A 23,156-nucleotide genomic window follows, 5' to 3' on the forward strand; every position below is an offset into this window, starting at 1 on the left:
ACTACCCAAATTTTTTTAACCTCATATTTTTTTTAATCTCTCCAAAACATCCATCCTTATTTCTTTTGGTTAGGACGCGGGGCTGCCCGTCTCTCTTCTAACACTCTTCTCTTACTTACAGAGCTTTTTGAAGTGTTGTCCGTCAAATTAATGGACTGGCACTATAACGTAATACCTGTTTGGTTCCAATTCGAAAACCTGTTACATTCTGAATCCGAATTAGGAAACTACTACTTTCTGAGTAAGTATAGTCTATACCTTAATATCTGTTACATACTGAACCCCAATTAGGAAACTACTATTTGAGTCCGAATTAAACTTCGATTCGAGCTTATGTCTATACATACGTATTACTAAAAAACTATTGAAATCTGAGAAGGAAGAAGAAGAAGAAACACAAGGGTCCCGATGACGAAAATCTCAGAAGATGTTATTATTAATATATTTTCAAGGGTACGAGGAAAATTCATCTTAAGATTTAGATGCGTATGTAAGTCATGGAATAGGTTATTTAGAGATCATTATTTTATTCAAAATCATCTTAACCTTTCTAATCAAAGAAACGAATTCAATCTCATGTTTAGAGCTAAACATCTTTACTCTCCATCTCCAAATCATTATGCTAAATTTTTTTCATTAACAGATGAATCTTTTAGGGCTATTAAACTTGATTACCCAATGAAACTGGATTGTGTTTGTGTTGATATTATTGGATCTTGTAATGGTTTGATTTGTTTAAAACTGTCTCGAGTTTTAATTTGTGTTTGGAACCCACTCACCAATGAATACAAGAGAATACCATTACCACCAAGGAATAGCTTAAGGAATGCGGCCGAATACGGGTTTGGTTATGATGATCAAACAAAGGATTATAAGTTGGTAAGAATTGTGAGAACTACTTCTTGGAGTTCATCTGAAATTTCTGGTGAAGTCCATGTCTATACATTAAGATCCAATTCATGGAGAAGTAATATTATTCAGTCCATTCCTAATAGTTATTATAATGTACCTGGAATCTTTGTTAATGGAGCTCTTCATTGGATGTCGAAATCTTCAAGAGTTATTGTTTCTTTCAACCTTAGAGAAGAGAGATTCTATGAAATTTCACTACCAGATTGTTTTGATGGGAGAGGGCAAACAACTTTGGGTGTTTTGGGAGGTGATCTTTTTTGCTGTTATCCTTATAATTGGAACCGCGGTGTTGATGTATGGGTGATGAAGGAATACGGAGTAAGTCTTGGAGTAAATTGTTAATCATTCCTCGACAGACATGGTTTGAAAAGATTTATTTCAGAAAGCCACTAGTTTGTTATAAAAATGGTGATATTCTATTTGAAGGTATTAGTGGTACTTTAGGCGTGTATGATAAAAAGCAAGAAAGTGTGAGAAACATCATAAAGGTGAATGGCATATCATCATTTTTTCGTACTATAGTTTATGTGGAAAGCCTAGTTTCACTTGATTCGGGTACTTATGTGGGTCAAGGAGAACAAAGAGAAGAATCAATAGAACCAGTAACAAAAAAATTGAGAATACTATGGTGAGCTATAAAGAAAGCCTGAAGGAGAAATTGGAGTCAAAGTTCATTTACTTTGGATTCCTTACGATATAAAAATCATGATTATTGATTTTTGTTTTGCTGGTTGTTTCTTGTGTAAATTCTGATGACGTTTTATCTCTTTCTTTCAAATATAGTTCATAAAAAAAATGTTTGAGTTTAAGGTCTAAAAATAAGAGGGGTAATTAACCATATATTCACTCCTAAATCAATAAAGACTATAAAACCAAAATAATACATGAAATGTAAAATAAGTCCAAACGTGTACTTTTTTGTGGGCACCAAGACTCAAACTTTATTTTATCTCAATATTGCCCTTATATAAATATATTTTAAACTATAACTAAACCAAAAGTTTCTTAGGGTTGAGTTAATCAAAATATCGTTTCCATAAAATATAAGAGAAAAGATTAAAGGCCAAAATTTATTGTCAAAATTTATTTCCGAAATCCATTGTTGCCAAAATTCATTATTAAGGTATTTTCATCTTAAAATATATGAAATCTTCTTATAACAGTTTTTCAATTCTAACAACAAATTTAAATACAACACGTTTTCTAACTTGTTTGGTAAAAAAAGAAGTTGAATTTTCAATCACTGCAATCTTATTTTCATTAAAAATATGTCTGTACACTGATTTGTATTTTGTTGACATTTTCAATATTTTTCAAGCATTTTCTTGATTTTATTAGCATTATATGTGTGGCATGTGCTACTACTTAGTTAGAGTAGGTGAACAATAACTTATCGGCAGGGCCGTGCTTGAGAATTTGGGGGCCCAGTGCCAAATATTAGTTGGGGTCCTTGTATAAACAGATGTAAAATCGTATTTTGAAAACAAAACAACAAAACTTTGAAATAATTTGACCATAAGAGGACAATAAATCGTTTATGAATTAAATCACAATGTATTGCTCTCTAATAATGAATTTATTTATAACATAAAACTATTTTCTTCTTTGGTTTGTTCTTATACCTTTACAAATTTCCAGATTTATATTTTTTTGTGCTAAAGATATAAAATAACTACACAAATAAAATAACTTATCAATAACATAAAAAAATGTTAAATATTAAAATCTAAACTTAGTTGAATATTTACTAAGAAAATATACAAATTATTTATTCTGATACAAAAATATGAAGACTAAATAATACTAAGATGAAAAATAAAAAATCACCAATATAATATTATTTTGATAGAGTTGTTTTCAGTTTCGATACATATTATTTTCTTCCTCTTGCTTGTAAAAAGCTAAAAGTAACACAATTAAGTTATTACAATAATAATAATAGTGTAATTAATACGTATCTAATAACTAATTTTTATAAAAGAATTCAAATTTGTGAATAAAGAGAATTGATTGATATATTATAAAGAGACTAACTAATTAAATATAATAATTACCTGAAAGGTCAAATTGTAATAAAAAGACAAAACCTATATGGTAGAGGAGACTATTGAATATGGAAATAAAACAAAAACTACTTTTGTATGAGATAAATTCTAAAAAATTTTCTACTCTATAGAAAATAAGTAAGAGATTTTTAAATACAGAAATAGGTTCAATATTTAGAAAGGGAATAAATCCAAAGAAAGGAAGAAATGAAAACGAATGGAAAGTAAAATTTAGAGTGAAAAAAAGTGGTAACATATATTACCTAGAGAGTAAGTAGTAAACATGGAAGAGAGAGAGAGAGATTTGTGACGTAACATGCAAAAGGAAAGTAGTTTGGTTTCCCAATATACACAAAGTGACAAAGGGAGTACAAAAAATAACTCCTACCCAATTAATAACCCACACCTATTTAACTTTTTCAAAGCCTCTAAGGTTAAATAAATTTGTGGGCCCCGTGTAGTGGGGGGCCCAGTGCGGGCGCCCTGCCCGCACTGCCCACTGCACGGCCCTGCTTATCGGTCCCGGAGCAATGCGAGAACTTTCTAGCATCTAGGAGGCGATTCTCTGGGAAGTCTACCTTCTCGCCGTAAATCATTACTAGGGATTGATAAATCAGCTAGACTAGATTGCAAAGTAGGTGATCAAGAACTATGGAAAATGATTATTGATGAGATATGAAAATGTCTCATCTGAATCTCATAACTTGGGTTAGTTAGTCCATTTTGAGCGTTTACTCTGATGAATTACTTGTTTCTCTGAATCATGTGTCTTCTAAGGAATTAAGCACGAAAAGCGGATAAAAATAGGAGAAAGACACATCAAGGGCATTCTGGTCATTTGTTGATTCTGGAAATTTCGACTAATAATGATACTCCGATGAAATATAGAGTCCAAAGTGAACTCGTGGGCGAAAACAAAAGTGAACTCAGAGTCCGGACGAGCAATATAGAGCAAGTTGAAGTTTGAGTCAAAATCAAGTGACCAGATCAACATATACCAACTCAGCAACATGTGGCGCAAATCTGACGGGCTGGGTGAAATTTTCGGTACAACTGGAGGACGCACGGGTTCAATTCGGGAAGGCAGATGAAGAATGATCCAGTACTTGTGTGTGTCCAAACTTCCGAGCTCTTGGAGATGATCTGACGGACATAAACATATGGGTAAGGATCAGACGGTTATCCATACTCAAAGCAAAGTAACTCGGTACCCCTTGTTACATCAAATCCTACGTTTTTAAATTTCCTCAATCCCGCGCCGAGACTCTTATTTTCTTCTTTCTTTCCCTCGAATTTATTCTCATGAATAAGAAATTGTAGAGAGGGAAAGAACCGAGAAAGATTTTTAGAAACTAATCAGAAAGGAAAAGGAGATAACTCAGAAGGATGAAGAAAGAAATTTGTTGGAGAGACAACTGTAGATTTCTACAGAGATTGAACGAGAGAGAGGAAACTCTCAGTTATTAGTGAATGAAGCTAGAGAGAGAAAGCTGAATATTTTTAGAGAGAGAAAGCTGAATATTTTTAGAGAGAGAAAAAGATTTGAAGAGAATGATTTGTTTCCTTCTTCTAGATAGAGGACAACAACAGAGAATTTAAGAGAGCGAAAGCTTCTTATTCTCCTCTGATTAATTGGCAACAATATTTAGGGGAATTTCTTTATTTCTTTCTCTTTTGAAAGACAACAGGATAAACTTTAGAGAGGGAGCCTGGTATTTTCGAGTATATAGAGGAGCATTAAACAAAGAGGAAGGAGGATCTCTTAACTGGGGCATCATCTTCTTATCTCTTCTCGGAAGTAAAAATAGGGAGTTCTTCTTCTCCTCTCAGAGCTTGAAGGATATATTTTAGAGAGAGAAGAAGAGCTGGAATTGAAATAGACTACACTATCATTACTCGGCTTATTATTTTTATCATTTTCTTCTCTTTTCTTCTTTCTTTTAGAGAGAGAGAGAGAGAGAGAGAGAGAGAGATTAGAAAGAAAGAGTATTGAGAGAAATAGAAAGTAATTTTAGTGAGAGAAAAAGTGCAATGATTTGAGGGTGTGCATAATAAGTGGAGAATAAAACACGTTCCATCTAGGATCGACATATTGAATTCGATGAACATTTATGTTTTTGAATTATATTGTAGTTTCGCTAGATTGATCAATATGTAGTTCGAAAAAAAAAGAAAAAAGATTGATCAATATGCTTTTATTTTAGCATTATGTTTAGTTCCAATTAGGAAACTACTATTACTCCGTATCTTTTTTTTGTTGAAACAAGGAAATTACTATTTTCTTTTTTGTTGAGGTCAGCGGGCTTTTTTAAGGGAAGCTAGAAACCCAAGTGCCTCAAACCCCTGACCTCGAGGATAGTGAAGCAAGAGCTTCACCACTCGGCCAAGGGGTCTTGGCGTGGAAGGAAATTACTATTTGAAACCTAATTAAACTTCGATTTGAGTCTATGTCTATATATATATACATACTACTTAGAAACTATTGAGATCTGAAAAGGAAGAAGAAGAAGAAACACAAGGGTCACGATGAAGAAACTCTCAGGAGATGTTATTATTAATATATTTTCAAGGGTACATCCATCTTAAGATTTAAATGCGTATGTAAGTCATGGAATAGGTTATTTAGAGATCCTTATTTTATTCAAAATCATCTTAACCTTTCTAATCAAAGAAACGAATTTAATCTCATGTTTAGAGCTTCAAATCTTTACTCTCCATCTCCTAATCATTATGCTAAATTTTTATCATTAGCAGATGAATCTTTTAGGGCTATTAAACTTGATTACCCAATGCCAATGAAACTGGATTGTGTTTCTCTTGATATCATTGGATCTTGCAATGGTTTGATTTGTTTAAAACTGTCTTCATTTTTAATTTGTGTTTGGAACCCACTCACCAAGGAATACAAGAGAATACCATTACCACCAAGGAATAGCTTACGGAATGCGGTAGAATACGGGTTTGGTTATGATGATCAAACAAAGGATTATAAGTTGGTAAGAATTGTTACAACTACTTCTGTTATTTTTTCTGAAATTTCTCATCATCAAGTCCATGTCTATACCTTAAGATCGAATTCATGGAGAAGTAATACTATTCAATCCATTCCTAATAATAGTTCTTTCGGTGTACCTGGAATCTTTGTTAATGGAGCTCTTCATTGGATGTAGAAATATTCAAGAGTTATTGTTTCCTTCGACCTTGGAGAAGAGAGATTCTATGAAATTTCACTACCAGATTGTTTCGATAGAAGAAGAATGACAACTTTGGGTGTTTTGGGAGGAGATCTTTTTATTTGTCGTAATTCTTATCGTCCGATCCCCAATGTTGATGTATGGGTGATGAAGGAATACGGAGTAAGTAAGTCTTGGAGTAAATTGTTAATCATCTCCCAGGTCTTGAAAAGATTAATTTCGAGAAGCCACTATTTTGTTATAAAAATGGTGATATTCTATTTGCAGGTATTGGTAATACTTTAGGTGTGTACGATAGAAAGCAAGAAAGTGTCAGGAACATCATAACAGTGAAAGGCGTATCATCACTTTTTCTTACAATAGTTTATGTGGAAAGCCTAGTTTCACTTGATTCGGGTACTTATGTGAGTCAAGAAGAACAAAAAGAAGAATCAATGGAACCAGTAACAAAAAAATTGAGAATACAAAGGTGAGCTAGTGAGCTACAAAGAAAGCCACACATTGTTGAAAAAGTTGGAGTCGAAGTTCTTTTACTTCAGATTGCTTACGATATAAAGATCATGTTTATGTATTTTTCTCCTCTAGTTATTCCTTGCGTAAATTTTTATGACGTTTTACCTCTTTCTTCCATATACAGTTTATAAAATGTAAAATGCTTAAAAGCTCGTGTGACGTTCTTTTTCATTTACGTAATTCCATTAATTGCTTCGTGAAAATATCACTTATTTAAATTTGAACTACTGTAGCACATTAGCTTAGAGTCATCAATTACATGATAAATCACATTCAAGTATCTTTTTGGATACTTGAATGTGATAATATCAACCTTATCAATCACCTCAAGAATCAGAGGCATAACATCCACTGGTACTCTAATATTCATATCAAGAAGATCAAGGAAGCTACAAGAAGATTGGATAGTGTCCATTTCAACTACACAAATAGACAGCTGAATGATAATGCAGACAAGCTGACTAAATGGGCAAGGAAGAAAAATAAATCAAAGTTGTGGAAAGTTGTTCCATCTTTTTTAATTTAGAAGTACTGTAATAGTGTACTCTTTTGAGTTTATTGTATGTATTTATTAACAAAAAAAAAAGTATCTTTTTGGATATAAAATGATAGTCTTCTGTCTTTTTGTTTGTAATTGCATTTTTTATATTAAAGGCTACTGTGTAGTACATGTACTAGGTTTCCGCCGCGTCATACGATTAGTAATCTTCATACATCAAATTCCAAATTAATAAATCAAGTTGCAGAGAAGAGGAGAGAGAGGGAGAGAAAAATATGTGTGGCGGTGAGAGGAAGTGATCTTTATCAAATTCCCCAAAATTAATAAATTAGGGATATTGTAATCGATTTTCTCCCCACTAATTTCTCTTCCTCCCACGATCTCCTCCCATAATTGTTGGGTATCTAGTAAATGCCAACAATAGACTTGCAGTTAATTTGTTTTTTTTTGAAGACTCCAGTTAATTTGTTAGAAGCTGACATATCTGATAATATCTAATACAAATGAGGGTATAAAAGTCTAATGGCAATTTTAAAAAGTTAGAACTTAATTATTAACACTAATACCCCTTTGTATTGGCTCGAATTACAAAAAGAGGATTTTATATTGGTCGTCAGATGTGATCTTTATCAAACTCCCAAAAAAAATGAATGACCAGACTTATACCTCACATAACCGACATACCTATTTTAATATATAGGATATTAAGTAGAATATTTTTCGGGAGATGGGTTTTAGGTCCAAAATCTCAGGGTCAATGGATTTAGAATCGAAAGATAATATTAAATAGAAAATAAATCCACCAAGAGTAATTTACATGTCTACCCTCTCTTTTCTCTACAACTACCTAACCTATCCCATGTTAAATAAAATTATCCATATTAGAAGATATAAACAACCTTTTCAGTTTCACGAAAATAATTCTTGAATAAGAAGTTTCTATCCCTACAAAAAGTTGCCTTTTCCATTTTTTCCTAATCTTTTGACTAAAAAATCGACCATAACTCTCTTCTTCAGTTCACCGAGATAAATCCTAAAGCAATTGCAGAGAAAATTCATCCATTCTGTTTAGTCTTCACCTGAAGAAAACAAGAAGAACATGGTGCTCAATGGATTACAGATCTCTTTTTATCATATTCTCGTTTTTTTTTATGATAAATTATTGCACCATGCATGGATTGTTGTTCTTATTCTTAAAGCTAGGATATCAATATTTTTCTTAAAAAAATTTCTTCAAATCTTGTTCCATTGTTTCTCTCTCTTCAATCTTGTTTCCTCTGGAAAATTTGCATGGAAATTACTTATATATTTTCAAACTGTTTGTATATTTTCAAAGAATTTTTCTTGATTCTAACAACATATTTACTTTTTATAATTTTCTGGCTTATCCAAAAAAATCATTTACGTTTCGTAATATTGTATGAGCGAGTTTCTTTGCAGTCGGCAACGCCCTCAAATTTCTTGTAGCACTTTATTGATTTTTCATAAATTTTGGAAATTTTACCAACCATTTTCTGAACTCTAACCAAAAAATAATATTTTTACAAACATAACATCGTTACTCTCAAAATGACTTTATCGACAATTGTACAGATTTCCTGTGAAGTTTTACATTTCGATTCTTTTACGTTTTTTATTTTATTATTCCATGAATTACAAGCACTTGTTTGAACACTAATGTATTTTACAAAGTTATAGGCATGATTGTGGTTGTATGTGATTTTTCACGTGGATGAACTTGTGGTCGAACTAATTATAAGCCTTTGTCGCACAGGATGTCAGCCAAAGATCTATCAATGCAATCGTAAAGGATGAAGGTTGAATTGACTTGGATGCTCCTGCATGAATTGAAGGATAAATGGAAAAAATATTGAAGTTATTAGGTCTTGTAATGGATTATATTGTAATTGATTATGTTTTAATGTGTTTCTCTTAATTTTAATTACTCTAAGTTTTAGTACAAATATCGTGAAAGACGTTAAAAATGTTGAGAGTTAATGGAAATGCTAGAAGATATTATAGGAATGCTACAAATACCACAACGATGTCGACAACATTCTTTGTTTATCCAACTAATTTATGTTTGTGAAAATATGATCGATTTTTCAGAGTTTAGAAGATGTTGGTACAGTTGCCAAAATTTATACAAAAAATCAAAGAAATGCTAGAAAAAATTTTATGTAAAATGTTTAACAAAGCATATGATGTTGTTCAAATCAATAAAATGCTACAACAATAAAGAAAATGTCAGCAGAATATATATTAGTTGGGAGATTTTATAGGCAATGCCAAAAGTTGTTATAGGCAATCTCGCTAAAGGCAATTCCTAGTTTGGTTAAAGGCCATGTATGTTTAAGAGGCAATGCCTCAAGCTAGGTTTGACCTAACAGTGTTGGTCGGCGACCGTAACTGAATTTTTATTTCTCTCTCTTCTTCCTTCATTCATTTCCTTCCTTCTTCTTTTTCTAGATTATTAGGGTTTCAAATCAACTATTTAGCTAGTAGTAGTTTCTAATAACTTGTATAGTAATCTCTTCTTCATTCTTCACCAACTAATAAAGGTAATTTAATGGGAATCCCTTTTTTCTCTTTCTGATTCTAGGGTTGTTCTTATACATAGTAATTTCTAGATTATTTGATCTCAGTCTTTAGAGCTTAATCTTATCTCGAACCTTTGTTTTGTTTCTTTCGTTGTGATTATATACGGTTCTATAGTTTGTGTTTTATTATTTTCGTGTGTTTTTTTTTATTATTGTTTGGGACAGGAGAAACCTTAACCCTAATGCGCACGTCCCGTTATATTCTCCATTCAAATTAATTAACAAGTAGAAATCAAACCATCAAAAACAAAAACCCCTTTAACACATGATTTGAAATCCTAAAATTGATAACAATGGAAGTAAAGGTTTGGAATAACAAGCGTGAATGAAAAATGTATGAGAACTTTGTGTACTTTTACGCCATTATTAAAGCAACCGAAAAGCAAGAAAAAGCTTATGATAGAGATATCATCACTTCATCAGAATTTGAACCAGAGTGATTGGAATTGATAGCTCATGGTGAAGATCTAGATGCAGTCTGGTTTACCAGACAGTCGGCGAAGGGTAGACAATAGAGAGAGAAGAGAGGGAAGAAGAGGGAAAGGAGGAAGAAAAAAGGAGAACAAGAAGGAAAAAGATGAAGGAAGAAGATATTTTTTAATTAATGTCGCCGACCGGAGAAGGCCGGATGGGTGAACTGAACCCTAAAAATTATCATTGCCATTAAACAAACTTAGTCATTATGAATTGACCAAGTCAAACTTGCAAAATACATTGCCTTTGATAATAAAAGACATTACTTATAAAATCTCCCATATTAGTTTACATGCATATTTTAGATGAAAACAAGATTGAATTTTTTTAAGATATAATTGGGTTGTTAAAATCTGTAAAATGCCTGAATTTTTTTGAAATTTTGTTAATCTAAACTAAGCAACTCAAAAACATGTTATACCTAAGTGTGTTGTTGGAATCAATAAAATGCTAGGTAAATAATCAAAATTTTGTTCACTTGCTCTAACAAGTAAAAACACATGTTATATATAATTATGTTGTTAAACTCAATAAAATGCTGAAAAAATATTAAAAATTGTTTTAATTTAAACAACTCAAAACATATATTATATATAAGAATAAAGAAAATTCTAAACAAAAGTTTAAAATCTTGTTCTCCTAATTTAAGTAATACAGGAGAATCAAGGAAATGCTAGAGAATGTTAAAAATTTCGTTAACATAATGTAAGTCCGAAAAATATGATACATTATTATGTTGTTGTTAGGCCGATTCATCACCTCAGTTGTTTTAAAAATTAGAAGTATTTTTTGGTGTAAGTATATAATTGTGTTTTTAAAATCAATAAAATGCTAGAAAAATTTTCAAAGTTCTGTTATATCTAAGAATGTTGTTAGGATCAATAAGATGCTAGAAAAATAATCAAACTTTTATCCACCTACTCTAACTAATTTATAACATATGACACACATATTATGCTAATAGAACTAATAAAATGTTAGAAAAATACTGAAAATGTCAGCAAAATAGATATCAGTTTACCTTATGCTTTTTATGACAAGAAGATTGCGGTGATGGGAAGTTAAACTTCTTTTCTTACGAAAAAAGTGATAAAATTTTTACGTTTAAGTATGTTGTTAGAACTAAATAAATGTTTTAAGAAGATTCGAATTTAATCAACATATATATAATTTTCATGACAAAATAGTTTGTAGAGATAAAAACGTTGTAAGAACATATAGAGAGGGAATGAAATCTGGTTTTTAGGACAAAAACTAGTGATTCGGTATGTTAATCTTGACAACTATAAATTTGGGAAATAAATATTGAGAATGAATTTGCAAATTTTTATTTTGGAAATAAATATTGACAATAAATATCCACCATAAAATTTGTTCTTAAAATTTATGGAAAGGATAAATTTCTTAACTCAACCACAAGAAACCTTTGGTGTACGTTGGGTTAGAATATATTACAAAAGGGTAATAATAGGAGAAAATAACTGACTTGATGCATGAGTCCCACCAAAAAGTGAAATTTTGGACTTATTTTCCATTTTCTGTTTATTTTGGTTTTATATTATTTATTGATATAGGAGTGGATATATGACTAATTACCCCCCCCCCCCCCCCCCCTATTTTTGTACCTTAGACTCAAAAATCCAATATTTTTCGAGACCTACACTAGGGAAATACAAAGTTTAAAGAAACTCAATTATCCACGTATGAAAGAAAATCTTAATTGAGACTTGACACATAGGACTGAGTTTTTTTTTTTTTTTTTTTCAGTTTTGCATTGAAGATTCTCTAAAGTTGTTTTTGATATCACCTATTTTCATTGAAATAAAAGAATTTATGTAGAAATAGGTAGGTCTTTGGTATAGGAAGAACAATGTTTAGTAAAGACAGTGCATTAGGCAGATAGAGCATTCTTTTTAGGATGGGGAGAGATAAACACTATTTTCCAAAATGTCCCAAAATTAAACGTTGATCCTTCCCCTAAAACTATGTTCGATGAAAGAGAGAGAAACTCATAAAACTCTGTTTGATCAAATAAAGAGATACTCTTAAAATTTTGTTCGATCAAAGGGAGAGATAGAGATGTTGTTCGATCAAATCATGAGATAGAGATATTGTTCGATAAAAAAGAGATAGAATTGTTGCTCGATCAAAGAGAGATAGAAATGTTGTTCGATCAAAGAGAAATAGAGTTGTTGTTAGATCAAAGAGAGAGATAGAGATGTTGTTCGTTCAAAGAGAGAGAGAGAGAGAGATAAAAATGGAAACCCTAAACCCTAGATGAGTAACACAACACTCGTCTCTATAGTGAAAATTTTCATCTAGAACCACTGAAAAGTTAAACAAATTTCGTCCAGAGCGGATGAAAAATAGAGCCATTTTAGCCAAGTCGACCGAAATTTGTTGTCTATTTCACTCAATCCAACCGAAAATCCTTTACTTGCATAAAAACGACCTAAAACCCTGAAACTGTTTATTCAACCATAGAAAATTTTTTTTTCTTTACCTGAGACATATTATCTTCATTATATATGTCTTTGTTTAAGTCGATATCTTCGTTTAAGTCGATGTCCTCATTTAAGTCGATGTTTTCGTTTAAGTCGATGCTTTCGTTTAAGTCGATGTCTTCGTTTAAGTCAAAGGACTCTTCTTTGTTGATGTAGATTGTCTCCTTCTCCATTAATGGTGGTTCCTCATCCATGAGATCTTGATGCACCATTTAAAAGCGTGTAACTAAGACAATAGTGATTGTAAATTTATATATTTTGCAAGTATTTTATAATATTAATGGTAATGTTGATAGTAGTGGTCAATATTAAGGTTGGATTGTTTGTGTGAGACAAAACTACAAGTGAGTAAAATCTTGGATCTATTGTAAATTTTGATTCAAGTCCTTACATTTGTCATTATTTATTAAATGATTCTTATAACGCTCTCCTTAAATAAATTTGGTAAAGGAAGAGCAAATACATAAATTGACCTTTCTAACGCACTGCCTACACCAGATATCGCTCTTCCTATACCAAAGACCATTTAAAATGAAGTATATTTTCATGACTTAATTCTTTAAAGAATCTATTTCCATAAAATGCCCTACTTTAAATTCCTTGCTCTCCTGGCAATTAGTTTCCGTAGAAAGTCAAAAATCAAAATATCAAATATCAAAAAGGAAAAATATTTTGATATATTCAAATACTGGAAATCTAATATTTATCGCCATTTATGTTCAAAATGATTATTTTAGGAAAAATGACATTTTTCTCCTTTTATAATACCAAAATAACATGTTTACCCTGATGTTGTCAAAATAACATTTTAACCCTCATACCAAAATGACATTTTTACCTTTATGTGATCTCAATGACATTCTTAACTTTATCTTGTAAAGTGATATGTTTACGCTTTTATATTAAAATGATATTTTTATTCTTTTATAATAGTAACATCCTTTTTTTATCTATACATTGTTAGAATAGCATTTCACCCTTGTACATTGATAAATTTACATTTGTATTATGTTGTATTAAGCAATTGACATTCTTACTCTTAAGTTCGCAAAGTGAAATATAAGTTTGACAAAATAAGAATAAAAATATAATTTTGACAATATAAAAGTAAAAAAAATATATATAATTTTGGCTACATAAAGACAGGAATGTCATTTTGACAACATAAAACGACGAGAAACTCTATAGATCTCGCCAGAAACTCTTATCGAGGTCTGGTTCCGGCGAAAGTAACACTTCCCTTCGCCAGAATCGTGTCTGTGTGAGAGAGGGAGAAAGAGCGAAAAACGACGAGAGATCGACCGACAAACATTGAAAAATTGAGATATATATAAACAATGAAAGTTCGAAAGAGGGATAGTGAGAACAATAGAGAAAGATAGTAAGATATAGACAATGAAGAATCGAGGGAGAAAATTAGTGAATGAGAGAGAGAGAGAGAATAAGAGAAAGAGAGAAAAAGATGGTGAGAGACAATGGAAGAGAGATGACAATAGGAGAGAGAGGAAAAGAGGGAAGATGAAGATTAGCGGGTGGAATTTAATCAAGTAAATTTTTGGGGTAAAAAAAATATGCCCCCTAATAAAGACTTGCCCCGGAGACGATCAACAATCTTGATTGATCTAGTATTTATGTCCCGGAGACTTTTTTTTTTGTCCCAAGGCCGCGACCCTCTCAAAGTAGGAAATTAAGCTTACACCTTGGACTTACTTCTTTATTCATTCATTTATTTATTTATTTTAGTTGACGAAGGATTTTCTTTACGTTTGTTGTTGCGGACTTAATAAAGACTTGGTCCAAAGAATTGGACTTTGACCAAGTAAAATTTGGATGTTTTTATGAATTTGTAAAAGTGTTGACATAAACTCCAAAAACCTGGAGGTCCTAGGTTCGATTCCCTCGGAAGGTGGAATATATGGTTATTGAACTAGGGCTATTATAGATGTAAATAATGTAATAAGTTTGTCGGACTTTAATCCTCCTTCATATTTTTGGGCTTTAGGCCTCTTTTATTATAAGTTTAACTTGAGCGGTTATCGTGCTTATCATATCTTCATAATGTATCAATACCTTATAACGACTACAGGAAATTGGGCTGGAGACCCAATATTTTGTTTTTTTTTGTCAAAAAGACAAGTTATCTTTTTTTCCTTCTAGGCACCATGAAAAGTTTGGAAATAGGCTTGAAGGACAATTCTGAAAATCCCTTAATTTTGTATACCTGAATTAACCTTTGTATAAAGGAAAATTTTAGAAACACCCTCAGATTTTCCAAAAACCCTCACATTTTATATAATCTTACTTCTTAGTTACTTATTTTGTTAGGGTTTGATTTTGCGAAGCTTTGCAAACTAGTTTGCAAACTGGTTTGCAAACTGGTTTGCACTACTTTGCAAATTGGTTTGCAATCTGGTTTGCCTTGCAGAGCTTTGCAAACTGATTTGCAAACTGGTTTGTAATCTGGTTTGCCTTGCAAAGCATTGCAAACTGATTTGCAAACTGGTTTGCACTAGTTTGCAATCTGGTTTGCCTTGCAAACTAATTTGCATTGCTTTGCAAATTGGTTTGCAAACTGGTTTGCAAACTAGTTTGCAATAAGGTCAGTTTTGTCTTTTCCCTATATTAGATAATTTTCAAAAATGCCACAGGGAGCTGAAGCCCATAAAAAATTGTCCAATCCTTTTTAACCAAAGGCCAAAGTTTTTAGGGAGTTTTGGCCAAATTTCCCACAGGAAATTGGGCTGGAGACCCAATATTTTGTTTTTTTTTTGTCAAAAAGACAAGTTATCTTTTTTTCCTTCTAGGCACCATGAAAAGTTTGGAAATAGGCTTGAAGGACAATTCTGAAAATCCCTTAATTTTGTATACCTGAATTAACCTTTGTATAAAGGAAAATTTTAGAAACACCCTCAGATTTTCCAAAAACCCTCACATTTTATATAATCTTACTTCTTAGTTACTTATTTTGTTAGGGTTTGATTTTGCGAAGCTTTGCAAACTAGTTTGCAAACTGGTTTGCAAACTGGTTTGCACTACTTTGCAAATTGGTTTGCAATCTGGTTTGCCTTGCAGAGCTTTGCAAACTGATTTGCAAACTGGTTTGTAATCTGGTTTGCCTTGCAAAGCATTGCAAACTGATTTGCAAACTGGTTTGCACTAGTTTGCAATCTGGTTTGCCTTGCTAACTAATTTGCATTGCTTTGCAAATTGGTTTGCAAACTGGTTTGCAAACTAGTTTGCAATAAGGTCAGTTTTGTCTTTTCCCTATATTAGATAATTTTCAAAAATGCCACAGGGAGCTGAAGCCCATAAAAAATTGTCCAATCCTTTTTAACCAAAGGCCAAAGTTTTTAGGGAGTTTTGGCCAAATTTCCCAAACGACTAACCTAGATCGTAGTCGATTTCTCCAAAAAACAAAAAAATTGTGGCACGTGTATAAGTTCCTAAATAAGTTAAAGGGTTGGCATGGAGAAATAATTATAATTAAGTAGAGCCTATGGTTAGCTGAGAAATGTTATATACACTTTCCATTTCTATCTGCCACACTCACATCTCCTTTGACTTCAACACAAATTACCTAACATGTGAGTGTATCTAGCAAAAATGGTGAATGCATTTAAACTTTCCCATGGTTAGCTGGGTAGGCATATGAGCTTTGTTATCTGGGCTGGGGAGTCCATGTGGGCTCGTCCATGAATTGAGGGTTTTATCTTGTTTGACAATTTTTTATGGGCAAGTATCTAAACCCTAATACCTGTTTGGTTCCAATTAGGAAATTACTATTTGAAACCGAATGAAACTTCGATTTAAGCCTATGTCTAATTGTCTATATATATACGTATATTACTAAGACATTATTGGAATCTGACAAGGAAGAAGAAGAAGAAATACAAGGGTGACGATGACTAAACTCTCAGAAGATGTTATTATTAATATATTTTCAAGGATACGAGGAAGATCCATCTTAAGATTTAGATGCGTATGTAAGTCATGGAATAGGTTATTTAGTGATCCTTATTTTATTCAAAATCATCTTAACCTTTCTAATCAAAGAAACGAATTTAATCTCATGTTTACAGCTTCACATCTTTACTCTCCATCTCCTAATCATTATGCTAATTTTTTATCATTAGCAGATGAATCTTTTAGGGCTATTAAACTTGATTACCCAATGAAACTGGATTGTGTTTGTGTTGATATTATTGGATCTTGTAATGGTTTGATTTGTTTAAAACTGTCTCCGTATTTAATTTGTGTTTGGAACCCACTCACCAATGAATACAAGATAATACCATTAGCACCAAGGTATAGGTTAGGGAATGTGGCACAATTGGGGTTTGGCTATGATGATCAAACAAAGGATTATAAGTTGGTAAAATTTGTTACAACTACTTCGAGTTCATCTGAAATTTCTCATCATCAAGTCCATGTCTATACATTAAGATCGAATTCATGGAGAAGTAATACTATTCAATCCATTCCTAATATTTCTTTTGATGTATCTGGAGTTTTTATTAAGGGAGCTCTTCATTGGATGTCGCCAAATTTAAGACTTATTGTTTCCTTCAACCTTGGAGAAGAGAGATTCTATGAAATTTCACTACCAGATTGTTTTGATGGGAGAGGGAACACAACTTTGGGTGTTTTGGGAGGTGATCTTTTTATTTGTCACAAGTCTTTTAATTGGAGGGTCATTGCTGATGTATGGGTGATGAAGAAATATGGAATAAGGTCGTCTTGGAGTAAATTGTTAACCATTTCTGAAAAGACATGTTTAGGAAAGATTTATTTCACAAAACCACTATTTTGTTATAAAAATGGTGATATTCTATTTGAGGGTACTGACAATACTTTGGGTGTGTATGATAAACAACAAAAAAGTTTGAGGAACATCATAAATGTGAAAGGCATGCAATCGTATTTTAGTACAATAGTCTATGTGGAAAGCCTAGTTTCACTTGATTCGGGTACTTATATGTGGGTCAAGAAGAACCACGAGAAGAATCAATAGAACCAGTAACAAAAAAAATTGAGAATACTACGACGAGTTATAAAAAAAAAGCAACAGTGTTGAAAATTAGGAGTCAAAATTCTTTTACTTTGGGATGCTTACGATATAAAGATCATGATTTTTATTGATTTCTGTTTCCTAGTTGTTCCTTGTGTAGATTTTGATAACGTTTTACTTCTTTCTTTCACATGTACGAGCCCGTAATTCTAAGGCCTGGCAAAGGTAGCTCTTTGCTTTATTTCAGCTATTAGAAGGCCTTACTTAGCGGTGGCTTAGAAAATTTGGGAATAACAGGAAACCGGGCCCAATTTGAAGTAATATTTGAAAAAAAAACTTATTTTGTAAAAGTACAATTTTACCCCAAAATCAACGTGAAAAACATTTATGAAAATATCTGAAAAAATCTTAGTTTGCTCTCAACAATTTTGTACATTTCTGACCAATTTTTTTTTTTGCTCAAAAATTGGTTTGCAAAAATATTTTGTTTTGACAAACACAGACTGACACTAACATTTTGGCTAAAGAATTTTTCGATTTATCTTGGGAAGAAAGAAATGATTTCCGCATTTTTTGTTTTGCTTACGACATAAACATTTAGACTAACGCATTTTTTGACTTTGTCTTTTGCAAAAATTAAAATGTTATGCATATCATCCTTTTTATTTGACGGACTCATTAACGGACAAATAATATTTTTGTTGATGCACTATATATGTTGTTAACAACATAATCATGTATGTTATCAAGATTTTGTAACAAGTCAAGAAAATTATATATGTCGTCAACATTTTATAATGAGTCAGAACGTTATTACATATGTTCTCAACAGTTTGTAACAACAAAATTATATGTCGTCAACAGTTTATAACAACATATTTATATATGTTGTCAACATAGAAGGGTAAAAGGGGAATTATGCAAAAAATTAGAATTTAACAAAATAATTATATATGTTGTCAACATTTTAAAAAATGTTACAAAATGAGTTCTTTTACAATATTATTTTTGGGTGGCCCTAATTTCTTATTTGGACCCATTTTGTGGGGTTTTCACTATAAATTTCGTTATAAAATGTTAAAAGTAAGATTAGCCAAGGTTATCCTTTTATTCCGAACCTATCCTAACGACTAGAATTACTTTTCTCCTCTCTTTCTCTATCTTTATTCCCTTCTACTTCATCATTAACTTGGGCGAGACATTGTAAATGAAAATACACGAAGAGAGTGGATATAATCAAACCTGCAAGGCTGCAACCACTTAGAATCGATTATGAGCAACACCATATCAGACCATAACTACAGACCGATATAATGGTTAGACATACTCAAACTATGACCTCAAGCATACATCACAAGCTTCGCTAATGCCAATTCATCATTATTAAGTAAAGAGAACACAAACACTAATAAGAGAGTGACATAATACAACTAATACCACTTAGTTCATAATATATAATTCTCCTCTCTACCTCACAAACATCAGCAGATCCTTTCTCTACTCAGCATCTTCTGCAGATTATCTTACTGAGTACACATCGTTTGACAATGGATAACAATCACAGGCGTTAATTATAAATTGGTCAAGATAAAAGATGCAGGAAACAATAAGCATACTTAATGGAAGAAAGAAGACAAAAATTTCTTTTGTCTACCACGTGTTTCTTTCGTTTAATATTTTTGTTCTTTGCGATGGCATATTAAGAGAAGAAATCATACTTGCTATGTTATACAACTTCTAAATTCTGGGTAGTTAGGACCAAAAAGATTGAAGAAATCAAACCTGCACCACCCGTTGTCTGAGATTTGGTCTCTATCGTCAGCATCTTCAATGCTATTTTTCGAAGATAATCCGACTGAAAAATGGAAATATATAACATTTAAATCCATGAATACTGCACATAAGGTCTCACAAATTATAGATAGCAAATACTACTGGTGCGGCCGTGCGGAGATGAAGAAACATATTATTTAGACGTAAATGGAGAGAAAGAAGAATGCGTCAACTCAATAAAAAGCACAAATCAAAACAAAGAACACTCCAAAATTTAGTAAGGTGGTATTGTTTTTTCTCACTGTCTAGATCTGGCTCGGTGAAATTTGAATCGTTTGACTCAAAGGAACTCAAAATTAGCAAATATCAGTGATTCAGGCGCGTTAGACATCATGAATCAGAAAAAAAAAAAAACATTCTGAAATCTGACTTCAGTCAATCAGACCTCGAACCAGATTCCAAATCTTCTATTTCTGAAAAATTGAATGAAAATGAACGCAACCTAATTGTCTTGTATAAAGAAAAAGAACAAAACTATTGAAACTGCTAGAACAGATACCCTCTAGCCTTGTTTACGGCCTAAGAATAATATGACAATTTGCTGCTCTGTGGTAAAACCATAGAAAGTGGGGCTTTGTCGAGTTTTGATCGTTATTAAAGCGCTAGGCGCCACTACAGAAGCCTGATTTCTGAAATAGGGTGACAAGAAATTGTATGTGCAACTCTTCCAAAACCCCATGACCATTATAATGCAGCTTCAAAGTCCTAAACAAGTGTCTATACGGATACGACTATACCCTAATAATTCCAATTCAAATAACCAAAGATTCCACCTTCTTTAGTGTTCGAACCTGAGACTTCCAGGGCGAGTTTATGTCAACACTTTGGAACCACTTGGGCAACATCTGTTGACAATTTGAAGCAGATGCTTTTATGAGTTTGCAAAAATGGAAAAAAAATATAATTAATTGAGCTTGCCGTTAGTTTTTTTTTTTTTTTTGTTGAACTAGCTTGCCGTTAGTTGTGTAGTCATATGACCTTTGTTATATGGACGGGGTTTGAAGTTTAGAAGTGTTTTTTGAGTGGTAAGTAAATCTGGGCCGGGGGAACAAAATGGGCAACCAAACGTGGGTTTGTGGCACGTAGTGAGTAAATCGTCTGGGGAGAATCCATTTGAGCTCGCCCATGAATTGAGGCCGGGCTTTATTTTGTTTGACATATTTTTATCGGTAAGTATAGTCTAAACCCTAATACCTGTTTGGTTCCAATTAGGAAACTACTATTTGAAACCGAATGAAACTTCGATTTGAGCCTATGTCTATATATATACATATTACTAAGAAACTATTGAAATCTGAAAAGGAAGAAGAAGAAGAAACACAAGGGTCACGATGACGAAACTCTCAGAAGATGTTATTATTAATATATTTTCAAGGGTACGAGGAAGATCCATCTTAAGATTTAAATCCGTATGTAAGTCATGGAATAGGTTATTTAGTAATCCTTATTTTATTCAAAATCATCTTAACCTTTCTAATCAAAATCAAGATTTTAGTCTCATGTTTAGAGCTTCACATCTCTACTCTCCATCTCCAAATCATTATGCTAAATTTTTGTCATTAACAGATGAATCTTTTACGGCTATTAAACTTGATTACCCAATGAAACTGGATTGTGTTTCTGTTGATATAATTGGATCTTGTAATGGTTTGATTTGTTTAAAACTATCTTCAATTTTAATTTGTGTTTGGAACCCACTCACCAATGAATACAAGAGAATACCAGTACCACCAAGGTATAGCTTAGGGTATGTGGGGAAATGCGGGTTTGGTTATGATGATCAAACAGAGGATTATAAGTTGGTAAGAATTTTGATTACTAGTTGTTCGAGTGCATCTGAAGTTTCTCTTCAAGTCCATGTCTATACATTAAGATCGAACTCATGGAGAATTAATACTATTCAATCCATTCCTAATACTTCTTTCGTTGTACCTGGAATCTTTGTTAATGGAGCTCTTCATTGGATATCGAAAAATTCAAGAGTTATTGTTTCTTTCAACCTTAGAGAAGAGAGATTCTATGAAATTTCACTACCAGATTGTTTTGATGGGAGAGAGCAAACAACTTTGGGTGTTTTGGGAGGTGATATTTTTTGCTGTTTACCTTTTAACTGGAACTGCACTGTTGATGTATGGGTGATGAAAGAATACGGAGTAAGTGAATCTTGGAGTAAATTGTTAATCGTTCCTCCACACACATCGTTTGATAAGATTTATTTCAGAAAGCCACTAGTTTATTGTGAAAATGGCGATATTCTATTTGAGGGTTTTAGTAATACTTTAGGTGTGTATGATAAAAAGCAAGGAAGAGTGAGGAACATCATAGATGTGAATGGCATATCATCATCATCATTTATTCGTACAATAGTTTATGTGGAAAGTCTAATTTCACTTGATTCGGGTACTTATGTGGGTCAAGGAGAAGAAAGAGAAGAATAAATAGAACCAGTAACAAAAAAATTGAGAATACTATGGTGAGCTATGAAGAAAGCCTCAAGGAAAATAGGAGTCAAAGTTCATTTAATTTGGATTGGTTACGATATAAAAATCATGATTATTGATTTTTGTTTTGCTAGTTGTTTGTGTAAATTTTGATGAAGTTCTAACTCTTTCTCTCAAATGTAGTTTATAAAATGTAAAATGCTCAAAAGCTCGTACGACGTTTTTTATTTAAGTAGTTTCATCCATTGTTTCGTGAAAATATCACTGATTTATAATTTAATTCAATGTCACTTATTTAAATTTAAAGGTAATTGTACTACATTAGGGTCGAGTCACAAGTTAAATTATAAATTATATGCATGTATCTTCTTGGATATAAAATGATAGTATTCTATCATTTTATTTGTAATGGCAATTTTTATATATAAAGGGCCACTGACTCTGTAGAGTACATTTTGAGATCTCCAATGGATTGCAAAGTTGAAAGAAATTTAATTTAGCCAAAAAAAATCTTAAGTGAGATGAAATCTTTTTCTCTCGTTCTAGTTTGAAAAAGTCTTTTTGGACATAGGACTCCAAGAGTCATTACACTTACATAACATTGATACATCATCAATACACTAACAATCTCTTGCAAATAATAGGCAATAAATAGAGTCGTATATAGAAGATAATATATGTAATAGTAGTTTATTGACCAAATCTATTATAGAGAATGTAATGTTTTGTGTTGATTAAGACAAATTCAGCCGTCTGTTCCGTTTTTTCTTGAAAATAGGTCACCAGATCTATTACCTACCTCAGATTAATAAAAATCGTTCACCTTAACATATCTTACCCTCACATACCAAATGGTCTTTATATTAAACAAATGTCATTAAAATTTCTCCATAACCTCTATAAGATTAATTGTTTTTAGGTTATGAAAAATGGTCCTTACGTCTCAACCATTTGTTCCTCTTGAAATCATAGCCTTTGGTAATTCCTTCATAACCTCTTTATCTCTATAACTTCTCAAGAATTAGTTGTTTTCGGTTGTAAAAGAAGAAGATGAATGAATTTTATCTCGTACTCCTCTTTATATATACTTTCTTCCCGCAACCTTTCTTCCTCGCACCAAGAGCGGATTTACA

General features: G+C 32.2%; 4 protein-coding genes across 4 annotated transcripts; all 4 read left to right on the forward strand.

Annotated features, from left to right (window-relative positions):
* The first annotated feature begins 379 nt into the window (after positions 1 to 379).
* LOC147558921 (F-box/kelch-repeat protein At3g06240-like) lies at positions 380 to 1,721 on the forward strand. The gene has a single exon (XM_086657680.1). It carries the CDS (start codon positions 409 to 411, stop codon positions 1,252 to 1,254), a length of 846 nt encoding a protein of 281 aa, XP_086513806.1. The 5' UTR covers positions 380 to 408; the 3' UTR covers positions 1,255 to 1,721.
* LOC147558922 (F-box/kelch-repeat protein At3g06240-like) lies at positions 1,318 to 6,205 on the forward strand. Its single transcript, XM_086659122.1, has 2 exons — positions 1,318 to 1,338; positions 5,528 to 6,205. The coding sequence occupies exons 1-2, from the start codon at positions 1,318 to 1,320 to the stop codon at positions 6,125 to 6,127; spliced, it is 621 nt and encodes a 206-aa protein (XP_086515248.1). The 3' UTR covers positions 6,128 to 6,205.
* A 10,401-nt stretch (positions 6,206 to 16,606) lies between these two features.
* Positions 16,607 to 17,764, forward strand: LOC147558923 (F-box/kelch-repeat protein At3g06240-like). The gene has a single exon (XM_086657681.1). It carries the CDS (start codon positions 16,643 to 16,645, stop codon positions 17,750 to 17,752), a length of 1,110 nt encoding a protein of 369 aa, XP_086513807.1. The 5' UTR covers positions 16,607 to 16,642; the 3' UTR covers positions 17,753 to 17,764.
* Positions 17,765 to 20,877: 3,113 nt separating this feature from the next.
* On the forward strand, positions 20,878 to 22,142 carry LOC147558924 (F-box/kelch-repeat protein At3g06240-like). The gene has a single exon (XM_086660678.1). It carries the CDS (start codon positions 20,914 to 20,916, stop codon positions 22,018 to 22,020), a length of 1,107 nt encoding a protein of 368 aa, XP_086516804.1. The 5' UTR covers positions 20,878 to 20,913; the 3' UTR covers positions 22,021 to 22,142.
* The last annotated feature ends 1,014 nt before the right edge of the window (positions 22,143 to 23,156 follow it).

This window comes from Eschscholzia californica, unplaced genomic scaffold, assembly GCF_041429995.1.
Source record: "Eschscholzia californica isolate CP2 unplaced genomic scaffold, dmEscCali1.0.p SCAF_2, whole genome shotgun sequence".
NCBI classification, from domain to species: domain Eukaryota; kingdom Viridiplantae; phylum Streptophyta; class Magnoliopsida; order Ranunculales; family Papaveraceae; genus Eschscholzia; species Eschscholzia californica.